The sequence below is a fragment of the Colossoma macropomum genome, unplaced genomic scaffold (genome assembly GCF_904425465.1).
Source record: "Colossoma macropomum unplaced genomic scaffold, Colossoma_macropomum, whole genome shotgun sequence".
Lineage (NCBI taxonomy): Eukaryota > Metazoa > Chordata > Actinopteri > Characiformes > Serrasalmidae > Colossoma > Colossoma macropomum.
Window position 1 is genome coordinate 1,395,846 of NW_023494791.1, and position 17,208 is coordinate 1,413,053.

A 17,208-nucleotide genomic window follows, 5' to 3' on the forward strand; every position below is an offset into this window, starting at 1 on the left:
AGCTTACACACTGGAGAAAATGATGTCTTGGCAATTTAAATCTTCAGTCTAATCGAGACATCTAATGTTTCTCATGTTGAGGTTGTTGTAAGCTTATTATTTATTATTAAGATATTTATCTTATTTCTAGACAATTTTACTCGTTTTGACTGATTTTATCAAGTAAAATTATCTCTCTGTATTTGCAGATAATTTTTATTGTTGTAAGAAATATGTTAGAAACCAGCAACATTATCTGCCAATATAGTGAGATCATTTAAAAAAACAAGTAAAAATGTTTAAAAATAAGTGAAATAATCTTTGAATATCCTCACAGCTCTAAATGAGAAATATTAGATATATTGAATAGACACGGCAAGACTCACTCACTGTCCACTCTATTAGACACTCCTACCTTGTCAGTCCACCTTGTAGATGTAAAGTCAGAGACGATAGCTCATCTGCTGCTGCACAGTTTGTGTTGGTCATCCTCTAGTCCTTCATCAGTGGTCACAGGACGCTGCCCACAGGACGCTGTTGGCTGGATATTTTTGGTTGGTGGACTATTCTCAGTCCAGCAGCGACACTGAGGTGTTTAAAAACTCCAGCAGCACTGCTGTGTCTGATCCACTCAGACCAGCACAACACACACTAACACACCACCACCACGTCAGTGTTACTGCAGTGCTGAGAATGACCCACCACCCAAATAGTACCTGCTCTGTGAGGGTCCATGGGGGTCCTGACCACTGAAGAACAGGGTAAAAGGGGGCTAACAAAGTATCAGAGAAACAGATGGACTACAGTCTGTAACTGTAGAACTACAAAGTGCACCTATATAGTAAGTGGAGCTGATAAGATGGACAATGAGTGTAGAAACAAGGAGATGGACTTAATGAAGTGGCCAGTCTGTGTATAAATTACAATAATTAATACCGGATAATGTTTGAAATATTGCAAAATATACATAAAAATACATTTTGATGTCTATTTAATAAACTTTACATCTAAAATGTTGTATGTAAAATACAATTCAATAATAAAACAACTGACCTTTGAAGTGTACACTGTAAAAATTATTGTGTTTTAATTAAAAATAGTAAGTAACGTCGTTGCCTTAAAATTCTGAGGTCAAATAATAAGTTTACAGGATGTAAAATACAGATTATTGATCTGTTAAGTTACTATTAGAAGTTCAGTGAACTGAATTTAAGGCAGCAAGTTTACTTCCTTTTTAAAGCTAAAAGACTGAATCATTTTTACAGTGTAAAGTGTGTTGATATGAACAGATATGAGCGCAGTGTTAGGATCTCATGGCTTTTTTCTTATATGTGCGTTTGTTTGTTCCTCGTTTAGTACCATCTGTCCGTGCTGTTTGACACAAGTCATCTGTCTGGTGAAAACGAGACGCTGCTATTTTTAGTACATGCCAGAAGGTGAGTGTTTATATTGGTCTAATATAAATTTATATAACTTATTTAGTGACTTTACACGGCCCTCGTCATTTACTGAGCGCTGTAATGTTTATATTCGTTCCTAATGAGCTGGATTCTCTATTTGGCCCCTTTAAGAGAACCTGAATGGTCTCAGTTTTGTACTAATGCCGTCCAGATGTGTTTTCTTTTCTCATAAAGCTGTATTACACAGTAAATGAGAAGGCGCTGTTGTAGCTCCACTAATGCATTTTCAGTGTCTTACAGTAGAGACTGAAATAACATATAGGCACATACATTTATACTAACGCTACAGAGGCCAGTGGGCTGCAGAAGCACAATGTAAAGCACTGTGAGGCGTCTCTGTGGCTTTATTGTGTAGATTTACAGGCCAAAAGGCCGGTCACTCACTAAAATAACTCGTAAAAGGATATTTATGAATATTACTGCAAGTTTGACACTGAATGTTGCTTCTTTAGCGCGAATCCAGAGCACAAACTACATGACAACACTTTGGAACTGTCCATCCCACTGGTGCATGAGGTGGACACAACTGTGACCGGGTAAGAGTTTAACCCAAATCTTGTAATTAAGCAAAGCTACACTGCAAAAAATGGATTCTTATCAAGTGAAATTATCTTAAATTTAGGGGATAAACCTAATATTTCTCCTGCTGAGATTGTTGTGAGCTTAATTTAAGATTATTTACTTTATTTCTAGACATTTTCTATTTGTTCTAAGTGATTTTATTAAGTAAAATTATCTCAGATAATGGCAGATAAGGAAGAAATGTGCTTGAAAATTATCTGCCAGTATAGTGAGATAATTTTACTGAATAAATTATTTTTATTAAGTAAAATTTATTAAGTAAAACTTATGTTGACTAGATTTAAGATCATTTCATTTGACAAGAGATTATTTTTTGCAGTGTAAATCATTGAATGGGAGTGAACATTAATGCACAGTTCATTCCTATTCAACACCAATATATTACACCTTTTTCCTGTTGATCTATAAACTATTAATTACTTTATTGCTGATTTCTATAGTCTACAAATATAATCTTAAGAATAAAGGTTCTAGAAAAGGTTCTTTGGGGATGATTAATTAGAAAAACCCATTTTGAGTCCCTATAGAACCTTTCGGTGCATGTACAAGTGTAAACAATCTGAAGTTTAAAGAACCCCCATGTATGGTTTCTATACCGAATAAAGGGCTCGTATCAAAAAAAGTGAATTTTCCTCACGGTTTTTAAATTAAATGTTTGAAAAGTGTCCACTCTCCAGCCCATACAGTCCATATATGGCCTGTTTTGACCTCATTGTTTTTGTGATGTCACGCAAACCAACATATTTGCATATATTCGCTTGCTCAGCCTATAGTTATTTAGCCCCGCCCACTCACACTGAAGTTATGAATGTTTCAGCCTGGACTGCTTTTTGAATGAGGTCATTTACGTATCAGTCTTAAAGACAGTAACAAAAACAGGGAAAAGTTTATTAAAAATTAATTATGGCTGCTTTTGGTAAATAAAACCTCACAGAGGTGATAAAAGATTAAATACAAGAAGAAAGGAGCACATGGGCCCTTTAAGTATGTTTCCAGTAACACTTTAATGTAGGGCAGCGTTAATAAGGCTACATAACACCTACACTCTTAAAGATGATGTTTCTTCAAGGGTTCTTTAGTAAAGACAGTAGTGTACATTGAACCATGAACACTCAAAGAACCCTTCGCATGATAAACGGGTTGTTTGCATTGATGAAGAATGTGCTGTGCATGGTCCTGTATAGAACCTTTTTTGAAAATGGTTCTATAAAACACCGAAAGGGTTCTGCTTTTGTGACGATGTCAAGCTTGTTCCACCTTTTTGGTGCTATTTAGAACCCTTTTCAAAAAGGTGCTATATAGGACCAATTTCTTTACTAAAACCCTTGAAGAACCATTTTTAAGTGTGTATATAAGCCTTTTTAACAATAACATGCATTAACATACATAGACATTTATAAAGGCTTATTGCAACAAGCGTCAGATATCATTAACACTTGCTGAGGAGTAATGACATCAAAATGTTTATGTAAGTTTATATGAGTTGTCATGGTTATATCAGTTGTCATGGTAGCCTCACAGATGCTGCCTTTTATTAAAGTGTTAATGGTTTTCCTAGAACCGTATGTCCACATTAAGAACCTTTTAGGAAACCTAGTTTTTAAGAGTGCAGTAAATTTATCTAAGATTTAAGAATTATTGTCAATTTACAAGCTTCACGTTTCCTTTTTAGATTCCTAAACACAAATGTACAACTAAACGTAGTTTACAAGTTTAGGAACATTAAGCATCAAACAGGCAATATTAGATCAAATCAGTTACTTCAAAGGAGAATTACACCACTTTTTCAAAATTTCTGTGTAATTCAGATGTAAACAAACTTCATTAAAATGGTTCATTGTAGAGAAACTTAACCAACAGATTTCTTTACAGTGGTGGTGATAGGAACCAGACACAATATAGACATTTTATTTACTATCCAGAACCACCAGTGAACCTACACGAGTCTTCTGAGTCTATATGGAATGTTGATGATGGAAAATAGTGGAAAATCTGAAATAATAAGTTTTCTTTGGGGACTATTTTGTCTCACAGCGCCCTGCATGTATCCCTCCACCATGAATGGAGTTTAAGTTCTCAAAACTATCATAAAACAGTGTCTCAGTCATCAGGCAGTGAATTCATAACCATTTCATGTAGGAACTTTCTGTGAGGGAGCTTTTAGAGGTGGACGTCTGGTTCCTATCACCACCACTGTGAACAGTTCTGACTCAGTAAGTTTCTCTAGAACAGAGCGTTTCACACCAAACCACTCTGAACGACTCTGTTTACATCTTAACCATTTCACTATGTAGAAACTTTGAAAATCTGGTGGAATTCCCCTTTAATGTGAGCAGTAAGAGACTGGTGTCGTTGTATTTCTTTGTCTCTGCAGTGTCGTCAATCCTTCCTCGTTTGTGTACGGAAACTCCATTGAGGCCTCTCGCTTCGTTCAGCTGGAGGACCTGGAGTGCAACTTTCAGCCCCTCAACTTCACCTTCCAGGTGTGCAACCATGTTTTTAGTGTAGTTCACAGTTTGAATGTAACGGAAACAGGATTTGTGTACGAGCTGTAAATATTTCAAATGAAAGTTTAAAGTGTTTTATTGATTTTAGGGGTTGCACAACTTTAGACTTTCTAAAGTAGACAGTTATGTGACGAGAGTCGAGTTGACGTTGACCAATCACTAATAAATAAAACATCAGGAGAAGGGAGTGCTTTGCAACAAGCGACCTTAAAAAAAGCCAAACTCCACAGGTCAGTAGAGCGTGATGTGCCCTTTCCAATATGCTTTGGATGGCATTGCTGGCCTTGAGGGAGCCGGACATACGGACCCCAGAATCTCACTAATTTGTATCCAACTTAGGCGCACCCTAGGCGGCCTTGCTGAGGTGCTTGCCTGTGATGGAGGTCTGGAGAGCCGGAGAGATTTAGAGAGCTGTTTGTGAGATCAGACCATGCCTTCAACATGGTGGTGGTAGTATGAGGGAAGACTGATTGAGGGAGGGGGAGAACTCTGAGAACTTGGGCTGGAGTTCTGGGCAGCTTCTGCCTGTAGCTAGAAGGCCAGTCCCCCTCATAGCTGTAGTAGGACTGATGTAGGACTGAGGAACAGGGAGGAGATGGGGAGGCGGAGGGGACTGCAAACACTTCGTCACAGGAACAGAAAGTGAGAATGTGAATTTTTAGGTCATTAGAGTGGAAGAAGGAGGGGTTTCAGTCATGTTCCTCCCCCCAAACTTAACATAAACTACATTAATGAAAATAAGAGTAACTGACTTCAAACTGTGCAGGATTACAGGGCGTTATGCTCCCTCTCCAACCACACAGGACTCTTATTGTAGTCTTCAGGAAACCAGAGATAACAACGTTCAGTGTCTGATATTTGGTCAGCACCACAGGTCAGTAGAGCATGACGCGTCCTTTTCAGCCCTTTCCCCTTGATCGCATTGCTAGCCTTCCGAAATCACCAGGCTCCTCACCTGTTGTCTTCTCTGAGGCGTCCACGTTGTTGGGGTCATAATCACGTGATCAGCGGCTAGTCGACATCGAGATTAAAGCGTCTTCGCCGAGCAGTAAAGTCGACTAGTCTGTGCAGCCCCTAATAGATGCAGTACAATATCATGATGTTACGGTGGAGCATCTTCAGAACTCAAATAAATAAAACACAGAAAGCTTTGAATAACTCAGTTTCCCTTATGTTGTTGTTCTAGGTGATAAATAACGGGCCGAGCAGGCTGCCTGCTTCCACTGTAGACATAAGGATACCTAACAGACTGGTTGCCAATGGGGCAGACATGTTCCACATCATAGACACACAGGTAAGTCGCACAAATTCACATTCTTACTCGTTTACTGTGCCACTGCTAAATATTAATGAGTATATATATATATATATATATATATATATATATATAAATAGTTTAGCCTACAGGGGAGTCTCTACAGGGGAGTCTCTACAGAGGAGTCTCTACAGAGGAGTCTCTTACCAGATCTCATATCTTATTAGTGACCTTCTCTAGATCACTATACTAGTACTATATGTTCACTTCTGGTTTTTAAACTTTACTTGTTTGCATCAAATTGGCCAAAAAAATGGTCTTTGCTCGTTTTCTGTGAAGAACATATAAAATAACCCATTTTCAGTGCTTCACTCTGTTCACCCCCCACACATTTATATTACACATGTGGTGTTGGGTGAACCACGGGGAGTAAAAGTGTGGAGGTGCTGTGTCCTTCACTCTGTTCTCCTCCTACATGGCCTGCTGTTAGTGTGTGTGTGTATGTGTTTGTATATGTGTGTGTGTGTGTGTGTGTGTGTGTGTGTGAGGGTGGACAACATGGACAGGCTGCTGACTGGCTACAGCTGCTAAAGGAGAATGCTACACTGGACACTTGTGATATTTTAAACATCGGGTATTTTTACATAAATTGTTATGGCTGTATTGATTCAAATAAACAATAATGCAGTGGGTCCAGCAGACCACTGAGTAACACACACACCAACACCACACAAGGGTTAAGTACAAGTTATTCATTTTACAGCATCAGAAAAATAGCAGAAAGCACGTTTAACAAAAAGGCCTCAGCAGCTAAATCGACTCTCAGCTGAGTGAGTCAGAGAGTCACTCTTCACCTTTATTCCAGTGAGGAGACTCACTTTCAGTTCCTCAAAGAATCTGCAGACACACCTCCAAAGTTCAGTCTTAGAAGCTGTTTGATCATTTTCACATTCAGTGGTGTTGAGGTCTGGACTCTGGGGTGGTCAGTCCATCTTTCAGCTTCTTTGTTTGATGTGTCCGTCTCCTTTTCTCAGTGAGGTTCTTCTTGATCAGCTACACATCCTTTCAGACCCACAGCGCTGAGTCGTCTTCTCACAGTGGAAGGATGGACAGAAACACCTGTGGATGTTTTCAGATCTGATCAGCTTGATTTTCTCCTCTCTCTCAGAGATGAAAGCTTTAAGTGCTGTTTATCTGATGGGGGCAGTTTTGGGGTCGACCAGCTCTTCCAGGTGGTTGTTAGGAGACACCTTTTCTCTGGAGCTTTTAATCAGTTTGGCCTCTAGTTTTGGGAGCTCCTGTTATTTCATATTAAAGTTATCTCGAGTGGCTTTTTGAGTTTGTTTTGGGTTTGTTGGTGTTGCTCGGAGGGCCTGGATGGTTTAGCAGAGTCATCATCCTCAGGCTTACTGTTAATAAAAAAGAGAGGCTCCTTCGTTTGTGTAGCTACCTCACCTAATACCACATCACGTCTCACAGCTACTCTTATTTTGAAAGGAGTAATCTAACACCACCTCTGCATAAGATGTTTCCTTAACCCCTCGGTGACCACACTGGTATATAACGCAGGAGTTCAGCTTGTTAATAGTGTTAAACTCCGTCCCACCCATTCGGCTCCATATGGCATCACTTACTCAGGGATCAGGCAGCTGTGTGGAAAACGACACCTGAGGAGTATCAGTCTGTCAGCTCGGGCTGAGTGTGTTCTACCTGCCACAGTAGCTGCTCATGTAGCTGATCTCCTGGGTGATAAGAACAGAGTTGGTTACAAAAAAGTTACAACAGTCTGTTATTACTGTTGTTATTATTATACCATTGTGGGGAAAAATATACACAAGTACCATAACAAGACTGTTGTATTATTCAAGCCTTTTTCCAATTCTTTGTAATTACAGTAATACTTACTAACGTAAACTAAACATATTTTTTATTACAATCAAAAGTTTAATTGACTTGCTCAGATTCTAATTACTGCGGCAGGCCGTTTGGCTTTTATTTTCTATTTTTCTTCATCTCAGAAATTCAGTTTCACATGTGAATATAAATTTCAACTAGTAAATATTAAATTCTTGATATAAGAAATATGTTAAATGAGAATATCATTTAACCCACATCAGTTTCAACCTTCAGTAAACTAATTAGAAGAAACCACAGGGAAAATTTAAGATTCAGTCTTGAAAGCTAATCAAAGTAAAGCTGCTTTCTATATAATTATATATATATATATATATTTTTTTTTTTATTATTATTATGAGTGAGTGAGTGTTATTCAGATGGTAAATATTATTTCAGCTCATGTTCGAGGCTCAGGCGCTGGTTTTGTACAGACAGGTACTGCACCAGAGGGATGCTATGAAAAACTTGTAGCCCCGAAGAACTCGGGTGCGCACTGAACGGTGGTTCGGCAAAAATAGCAGGGTCTCGATTCACTTCCAGATGAGCCCTGGTTCAGTTCACTTCTGGTGGGAACATTTTTGTGACGGTTCACATGAAACGAGGGAAATCAACATCAGAGCATCGTCTAGCACCTCATCAGTGCAGAATCTGCCTGTTTTGATGTCCGACTCTTCACAGACACTCATGTCTTTCCTGCCACACCAGCTGCTAATAATGACAGACAAACAATACAATAAATAAAATAATAGCCAAGCAGTGCAAACTCTTTAGAAAAGGAACTGCACTGTTAGAAATAAAGGTTCTGTGCAGGTACCTTAAAACCACTGTTGTACCTTTTGAGGGAACAGTTACACTATTTGTACCTTGATGAACGAAAATGGTCCGGCACAGAACCTTTACTTCCAACAGTGCAGGATCAGGATATCAGGCAGTTCCTAACCAAGGAACACTGTTCACACAGTCCAAACAAACAGCAAGCTTGACTGCAAGTGCCTGTGTGGAAGCGTTCCACTGCATCTCCCTGCTGGAAACATGGCGGGCATTTTTACATCAACAGTTGGGGGCCTCGCTCTTCGGTTCAGTTTTAAATCAGCAGTGTTGGACTGTTTGGGGAAGCCTGGTGAAAGCAGCCGCTGAAGGACACTGCTGAGGGTTGAGGACGGCTGTGGGAACGGCACAGGGCAGCGCTGCGGTGCTGTGGGCGGTGCGAGGGTTAAACAATGGGGGGCGACAGGACATCCACACAGGGAGCTCTTTACTGGCTGGAGAGGATGAGGTGAAAAGCAGTAAAAGGGGGGGGCTCCCTGGGGTCACTGGAATGGGGTGGAGGTGAAGCAATAAATCACTCCATATGGGGAAATCTGTTAGGGAGGGGCTGCTGAACTCCTGCTGAGGTGGAACTTCCTTCAGTCCTTCAAGTCACCTATCTGGATTCTAAAATCTCTGAAATCTAAAGAACTAGTACGAAACCTTGGTGTACTGATGATCTCAGTTTTATCAGTCGTGTCAAAGCAGTTACTAAATCAGCTTTTTATCACCTTTAGAACATCAGCAAGATCAGAGATGTTCTGACTAAAGCAGACCTGGAGAAGCTCATCCACACCTTTATTTCTAGCAGGATTGATCACTGTAATGGTCTCCTAACTGGACCCCCAAAACAGACAACCAAACAGCTTTAGTTGGTTCAGAATGCAGCTGCTGGCGTCTCACTAGGAGTAAAAAACTAAACACCTATGTTTTTATTTCATTGAATAATTTTTAATGAAATACTGGCCATTGTTTATTCAAAATACCCCAAAATTCAACAGCAAACCTTCAAATATTACATGAATACTTGAAATAGAAAAAATTAAAAAATCCATATATCACTTCTGTTGGAACGAAACCTCAAAATCAGAATTTTCAGTTTTTGACATAGTTTGAACGTGTCTGTCGTCCTTTACATTTTATTTACATTTCATGATGAATAAGGCAAAAGAAACGACCCAGAATTACTTGGAAAAAATTCTGGTTTCATTGGCTTACATGGAAAGTAAAGTAGGTTTTTTCCTTCTCCTGTAAAGTTACCATTTTGGAGATACAAGGTTTTGTTCTGACAGCAGCGACATATAAGTGCCTATATTTTACTGTTGACATATGCCAGAAACAAAAGGTTTTCCACACAGTTGTATGCAAAACTTGAACATCTCAGGATAGAGGAGAGTTTGAGCTGCTGTGATTTGTGATTGGCTGTATAGCTGAATGGTTAAGTTACTCATCCTCTGTGTGGGAGAGCAGAGTTCAATCCCGCGCTCTCATTAGGCTTCTAAAGGTTTGTGTCAACAACAGAATGACATCTCTGAGATCATTTGGTCATTACAACTCTTAACAATGTGTTTATCACAGAAACTCGATATCACAATAATGAGGAAAAAATACACTTTACCATGCAGGTCCAATTACATTTTGTTTTTCTTGATTATATTTCACGTTTTATGTTTTAAGGCAAATAAGTAGAAATTCTGCACTGACATTTGCAGAAAAGTACCATATTTAAGTGTTATATAGAGAAAGTGTTTACTTTAAAATCAACAAAACGTAATTTGACGGGGGGTGGTCAAACCTACATACAACTGTATGTTAGCATTTCTGTTAAACAGCTCCCTTTTATCCAGACTCTTTATGTACAAATATCAGTTCAGATTATCCTCAATGTCGGGACAGCTGTCAGAGAAAGGTGCACTGCTGGTGATGCGACTAGGCAGCACCTCAACACAATAACAGAGAAGATTAGGTTGAACTGACATCAGTGTGTTTACATTGCATCATAATCATAGCTGTCCATCCAATTTATTTAGTACGAAAAAGTCCGATGCAGGTTGGCCTTAAGAATAAGAATGACAGTAAATATGCTTACATTTACAAAAACATCTGTTAACTAATTTTTTTCCAAATAATAGTTTTCTCCAAATGCTATGAAGCTGAGAAAGCTACTTATTATCCTCAAACTGCCTCAGGCTTTCAGCTGCCTGTCCTGGTTCACAAAGAGCTGGAAATGTATGCAGCTGTTCACAGTGAGCTCTTGTGTTCCTCCTGCAGGTGGCTGAAGGTCGAGGGAACTGTACGTGGCAGCGAAACCCCACGCCGTGCACCATCCCCCAGGACAAAGAGAGCATCTTCCACACCATCTTTGCCTTCTTCACCAAGTCTGGCAGGAAGGTTCTGGTAAGCAACCTATCGTATTTCATGCATATTAACACTAGCGCTGATCTACAAACAACTCAAACTGGCAGTGAACAAGGCTCTGCTCACCCAGAGAGGTGCTTCTTATGCCATGGAGGACGGACGCAAAGTTGCTGGTTGCTTTAAACATTCCATCTTGTTATATTCCTGCCAGGAATACACTGTGTGATTTTAGCCCGTTTTAAAAATCAAACACAATCCCAACTGCTTTCCCAATTCAGGTGAAGACACGTAGGCTAACAAAACAGAGGCAAAAAAGTTGACATTTTCTACTAAAGTCTTTATATGTGATTTTATTCTGTTTGATCAAATAAAATTGTGAGGTATAAATGTTAATAAGTTGATTTTTAAATTGTAATTGTAATACAGTCCAGGGGCTCTCAATCTTTTCCACCCCAAGGCCCACCTGTGAGCGAACTCAAGTAAAACGTTTGATAGGTTTGCACCGAACAAGGTTGGAGAAACACCCTGAGAAACCTCTCCATCTCTGGCTAACTGTCCACACTGTGCTCCCGCAGCTGTGTTGTCTCAAACTGATGACATTTAATTTGCCTGTTACTGTGATGTTTTTATTTATACGTCTCTACCGGACCTCTACAAAATACTGCCTATCCCTGAGTTCAGGCAGGTGGACCACTAGAGGGTGCTTCACAGCCCACTAGTGGTCTGCGGCCTACAGGTTGAGAAACCAGGATATAGTCTGTAGAGAGACCGAACTGTCCTGCCGTGAACATCAGTGCCTGCTTTAGCTTCAGTGCTCAGTGTCTCAGCGTGTTGCTCAGTGTCTCAGCGTGTTGCTCAGTACTCGGTTATTCTGAGTGAATCAGCTTTATTGATAACGGTCTGTAGACAGAGCGTCTGTAGAGGCTGCGTTTCCCGTAGCAGGTCAGTCAGACGGAGCGTTTCGTACAGTGCGAGTTTATAAATCGTAGCTTTGTCTGAACACGATGGTCTATTCAAACGTGCAATGAGAGTCACCAAAGAACAAGATCTCTAACATCACAGAGTGTCTGTCTGGCTTTAGAGGACATTCAGCTACAGCTCAACCAGCCAATCAAACGACTCCAACAAGACGGAAAACTGGAAGCGTGAGCTCCTCAGATGCGTCAGCCTCGGATGTGATTCCTGCTGTCGCTGTGCTGCTGCTGAAAGAGACAGATGAGGATCAAAACTATAAAACCTACTTTACTGACAGCTGTACAGAAGAGCTTTTCTGACGGGGAACTAAACCTCCACTGCAGCGCTGCTCGATCAGAGATCACTGAGCAGCAGTGCGAGATAACGACCTTCAATTAAAACCACATAGATTTAATGATTTAACTGTTAAGGTTCATTACACTCATTTACACGAACAGCTACACTCTTAAAAAAGATGGGTCTTCAAGGGTTCTTTAGTAAAGGAAATGGTCCTATATAGAACCATGAACACCCAAAGAACCCTTTGCATGCTTAAATGGTTCTTGGCATGGTGAAATGGTTCTTCGGATCAATGGAGAATGTTCTGTTGATGGTTCTATATAGAACCTTTTTGAAAATGCTTCTATATAGCACCCAAAAGGGGTTTTTCTGTTGTTGCGATGTCAAGCGTATTATAATAGAAGAACCCTTTTCAAAAAGTTTCTACAGTCTAGAACAGTCTATAGCGCATTCATACACATTAGCCATCAATCTGAAGAACTCTGATTCAAAAAACCCTTTAATCATGCAAAGGGTTCTTTGGGTGTTCATGGTTCCAAACTGAATCATTTTCTTTACTAAAGAACCCTTGAGGAACCATCTTTTTTAAGAGTGTACTTCATTATAAGTAGATTACTCAGTACAGTGTTAGTGAGTACTAAAAATATCACTAAGGCTTCGTTCACACAGCAGGTAAAAGTGGCCCAAATCTGATTTTTTGTTTGGCTGTTCAGATCATCTTTTAAATGTGATCTGTATCATCAGTCTGAACAGATCAGCTCCTAAACTGACCCTCATGTGTAAAAGAACAGAGCGTCACGCTGCTTCACGGCTCATCCAGAGGTCAACAATCACGACCGCCAACGAACGCCAGTCGCTCCCGGAGGTTCAGCTTCATCTTCACCAGCATCACAGGAGCCATCATGAAGCTTCACTGACTGACAGCTGGGCTCATCACCCAGAATGTGTTTGAGCCGTAAAAAGGGCGCGGTCACTTCTTTGGTTCGGGTCCTCGGATTCTTTAAACTCTGCTTTCAGACTTTTAACTGTTCTTTGACGCTGCAGCCTCGTTCTCCTGCGGCCGCGTTCGGACATTTCTTTAGAAATCTCTTTGAACACGGAGGGTTAAGATGAGTCTCTAATTTTTGTACTGAAACATCAGCCTAAATGTTTATGAGCCTCAGCAGCGCGAAATTATGGCGAATGTCGAGTTGGATTGATGTAAAAGTCACATGAATTCCGATCTGGCGGTTCAGACTGAGTCGCACTGCCGCAGATCAAATACATATCAGATTTCAGTTCCACATATGAAAGCGTCTCAAATCAGAATTGAAACTGTCAGATTCAGTGTGTTTATCTGTTCACACTGACACACAGACACACATCTGTGTCACATACGGAGAAGAAGATGTGGCCACTTTTACCTGCTGTGTGAACAAAGCCTGTGAGAGAGTGGGCTTGAAATTTTCACAGACACATTGTTTTAAATAAAAACAAATCTAAATAAAATCACTCATCAGAAGTCAAACCTGAGCCTGAGCCCAAATCCCGAGGATGTGAAACACCCTGTTTTGTCTGCCCCGTCAGGCTCGGGTGGGGTAACAGAGTGGTGGGCGGTTTATGATTGGTGGTGTGATGGTGTGTGTATGATACTTGTTGACAGGACTGTGACCGGCCCGGGAGAGCCTGTCAGACCATCTCCTGCAGCCTTGGATCTCAAGCTAAAGAAGAAGCTACGAGTATAGATGTGCAAATGCTACTGAACACTGAAATACTGACGAGGGTAAGAGCGCTCTGTTCTGATTGAGTAGTAATAGTTTATAATTAAGCAGAGAAACAGTAATCAGTGCGTCACAAACCCGAAAAAAGTGTTCTGCGTTGAAGCAGCTGTTGACAAGCAACAGCCACGTCGTAGGGTCTCTAATCCAGACTGGCTACTGACAGTCATACGCAAAAGTTTGGGCACAGTGGTCAAGTTCCATGTTTTGTTGATTGAAGTGAAAATAAGTTCACACCCTCTACAGAAAGCAGCACATTTTAATGCACAATTACTGTTTATTTACTGAATTTAACACACTGGAACATAAATGTGGTCTGTGCAAAAGTTATGACACATTTTGTATTATATGTTTTATCTTTTTTTTGTGTTAAACTGTTCAAATGTTTGCATACAGCTGCGTATCCAGATGTAGTCAAATACTGAATGTGAAGTGAAGTGTATGAATGAGCTGGTCCAAACTGAGAACATGGGAGTTTGAAAGAAAAATTTTCAGAGAGTTTCAAAATTTGAAGAGTGTAGAGTTGTTGAGGTCTTTATTCAGTAGAAGTGGTTGCAGTGTTAGATGTGATTATGAATCTTTCTAAAATAATAATAATAATAATAATAAGAAGAAGAATAATAATAGTTGGCTTTGTTGAAGCTCAAACATTTAAGAAGTAGTGAAGTCAGTGTTAGATAACATTGGAAATACAACATAAAACATAAAATAAAAAATATTTTAAAGTTACAATTTTTAAAAATTGTTTTTAGCAAATCTGGACGTGCTGCAGCCCCTCAATCCCCCTTCCCAGTGTGCTAGTGTGCTTCTTGTCAAAGCATTATTCAAGCCCAATCCCATTTCACCCCTCACCCCTACCATTTAGGTGTCCTGATTGTTGCTGAGATAGAGGGGTGGGGTGAAGTGTTGGGGCTGCATGACCCTCCAAACAGAGGTTTTTCAGAGACTCCAAACAGAGAGTTATGAGAAAAAAAGAAAAACCGGCAAGATGGAGAACAAGAGACCAAAGAAACCCACAAATGTGAGAATTTTCTCAGTTAAAAAATGACGATAACCATTATATTATTTTAGTTTAATGTCGTTTTATAACAAGCATAAAAAAATCACTAGTAGTGCTGATGTCTCTGAATAACCTGTGTTTTTCTGGAGCTCTCAGGAAAATCACAGCTCCACCAAACCCACACCTGATTCTTCAGTGACATGAAGCTGAAGTCAGATATTCGCCAGCTTCTTGTTCAAATTTTTCCATTCCACCTTAAATGGAGCAGCAGTTCTGATGCCTGAGATGCTGCAATGTAACTACTGCACCATTTAAGGTGGAACAGACAAAATTTGAACAAGAATCTGGTGAATATCTGACTTCAGCTTCATGTCACTGAAGAATTAGAGGTGGGTGATAATAAATAATTGCCCCCCTCTTTGAAGATCATATGATGCCCTAAATGTAACTAAAGCCCAGCAGTGAGGAGCTGAACTTTACCCTCCTCTGCTGTCACTGCAGACTGGCAGGGTCGCCTACAGAGCAGCGCTGGTAGCTGTTAATGAAGTGATCCCCCTTTTTATTTGAGGGTCCCATTTCAGAGGGAAGATTTCAACCACTACCCTGTAACTCAGCTCCAATGGAAAGGAGACACTCGAAAACAAGGGGTAGGGGTAAAAATGAGAAATGGGACTGGGCCTTAAACTCCCAGACTTCCAGTTTTCCTGCTGTAAATCGGAATCAGCCATAAAACTCATGATGGGTGTGTCTCTAATTGTCAGTATTGAATCATTATTTGTACCCAGAGCTGAATCTTTATCCCAAATTGATGGGTCTAGCTTAAAAACTGTGTATCAAAATGAAGGGCTTTCTTTTGAGAGGATGGAGGGATGAAAGAAAGAATAACAGGGTAGGAGGGCAGAGTCTGTATGAAACACACACAAATATTTATTTGAAATAAATATTCCAACATTCCAGCTTGAAAGTTCAAGGGGTTCAGGTCAAATTAACAAGTTTCTACAGGATCAAATGTCTACTGGAAAGTACTGGATGAAAGTGAGGGATAAAAAGAAGGGATTAAAGAGAGATAGAGCTGTGAGAAGCCTGTGGGAAAAACAGGCAGATAGAGGGATGAAGAGGATGGATGTGAGTGAGTCTGTCTGCCTAAAAAGGACGAGCAGCTCGAGTGGACATAGGATGAAACAGCTTGCGTCTGCTTAATGAATCTGATTTATTATATGTGTTATTGTACTTAATTCTATTTCTACAATTTTGTAAAAAACATTTATTTTTTCAAAAATGTGTAAATGTTTGTGTTCTGTGCAGGACAGTTCCTCAGTTATCCAGTTTGTGACACGAGGACACGTCCAAGTGGACCACCGGGCTATGGAGGTGTCCAGTGGCCTACCTGAGGACATTTCAGTGAGTATCAGGCCGTCAAAAACCTTCATTCAAACATTTATCCAAAAATACAAACATACAGCACTGTGCAAAAGTCAGAGCCCACCCTTCAGTTTATTTAACATCCAATCAAAAACAGCCAAAACGGCCAGTAGGTACAAGTTATCCATTTTCCAGGAGATGTTTGTGAGGATATTAGTTTTAAGATAATCCACTTGCATAAGGAAGGAGCAGCTGATTAAAAGCTACAGAGAAAATGTGACTTCTAACAACCACCTGGAAGACCTGGTAGACACCAGACTGACCCCCATCAGATAAACAGCACTTTGCACCCTACTAGATCCGACCCTGCTCTTTCCAACGAGCCCATCCGTGTCCTGCTAGCTACTTCCGTTCAGGAGATATAAGCTCCTGTACCTTTGAACGCTTAGCAGAGCTCTCAGGAAAATCACAGCTCCACCAAACTTCACCAGCTTACTCACAAAACCCAGACCTTTCTGAAATGGTGACCCCCGAGTCGATACTCCTTACCGTTCCTGAGATATGACTGTATTCCAGGGGAATTTCAATCAGCCTTCGCTCCGCAAAAAAGCACCCACCCCCACCAAACCTTAATAGCTTTCTACTGTCATCCGCCGACTTCTAACGAGCCTTTGTTTGATCCCCTTTCTTGCTCCATTCCGGAGATAATGAATACCCACCCTTCTACCCCCTATTTTAATAGCGCCTAAAGCCTATTCGCCGGACGTTCGGACTTAGAACTCGGCTGTGCTTTATCCAGTTTTTTTCCACGCTGAACAGCTCCGCCAGGGGGACTCGCATCAGGACCAAACTCCATCAACAGGAGGGGCTCAATTAGCACGTTCACACCCTTTTGAAGCTACAGAGTCTTCAATGTTTTGCTTTTCTCTGACTTTGAAGCCTTAGATTAGTGCTTTGCTTCTAAGATCTTTCCACTGTGAGAAGACGACTC

At 40.4% G+C, this 17,208-nt stretch overlaps 1 protein-coding gene across 2 annotated transcripts in view; it reads left to right on the forward strand.

Annotated features, from left to right (window-relative positions):
• Positions 1 to 17,208, forward strand: part of itga9 (integrin, alpha 9) — a 163,021-nt gene that overhangs the window by 128,450 nt on the left and 17,363 nt on the right. For both annotated transcript variants that reach the window (XM_036573623.1, XM_036573624.1), the window contains 7 exons: positions 1,336 to 1,415; positions 1,892 to 1,975; positions 4,396 to 4,504; positions 5,715 to 5,822; positions 10,758 to 10,883; positions 13,741 to 13,860; positions 16,161 to 16,256. In XM_036573623.1, the coding sequence (XP_036429516.1) occupies positions 1,336 to 1,415; positions 1,892 to 1,975; positions 4,396 to 4,504; positions 5,715 to 5,822; positions 10,758 to 10,883; positions 13,741 to 13,860; positions 16,161 to 16,256 (723 nt within the window). The remainder of the gene's footprint in view (positions 1 to 1,335; positions 1,416 to 1,891; positions 1,976 to 4,395; positions 4,505 to 5,714; positions 5,823 to 10,757; positions 10,884 to 13,740; positions 13,861 to 16,160; positions 16,257 to 17,208) is intronic.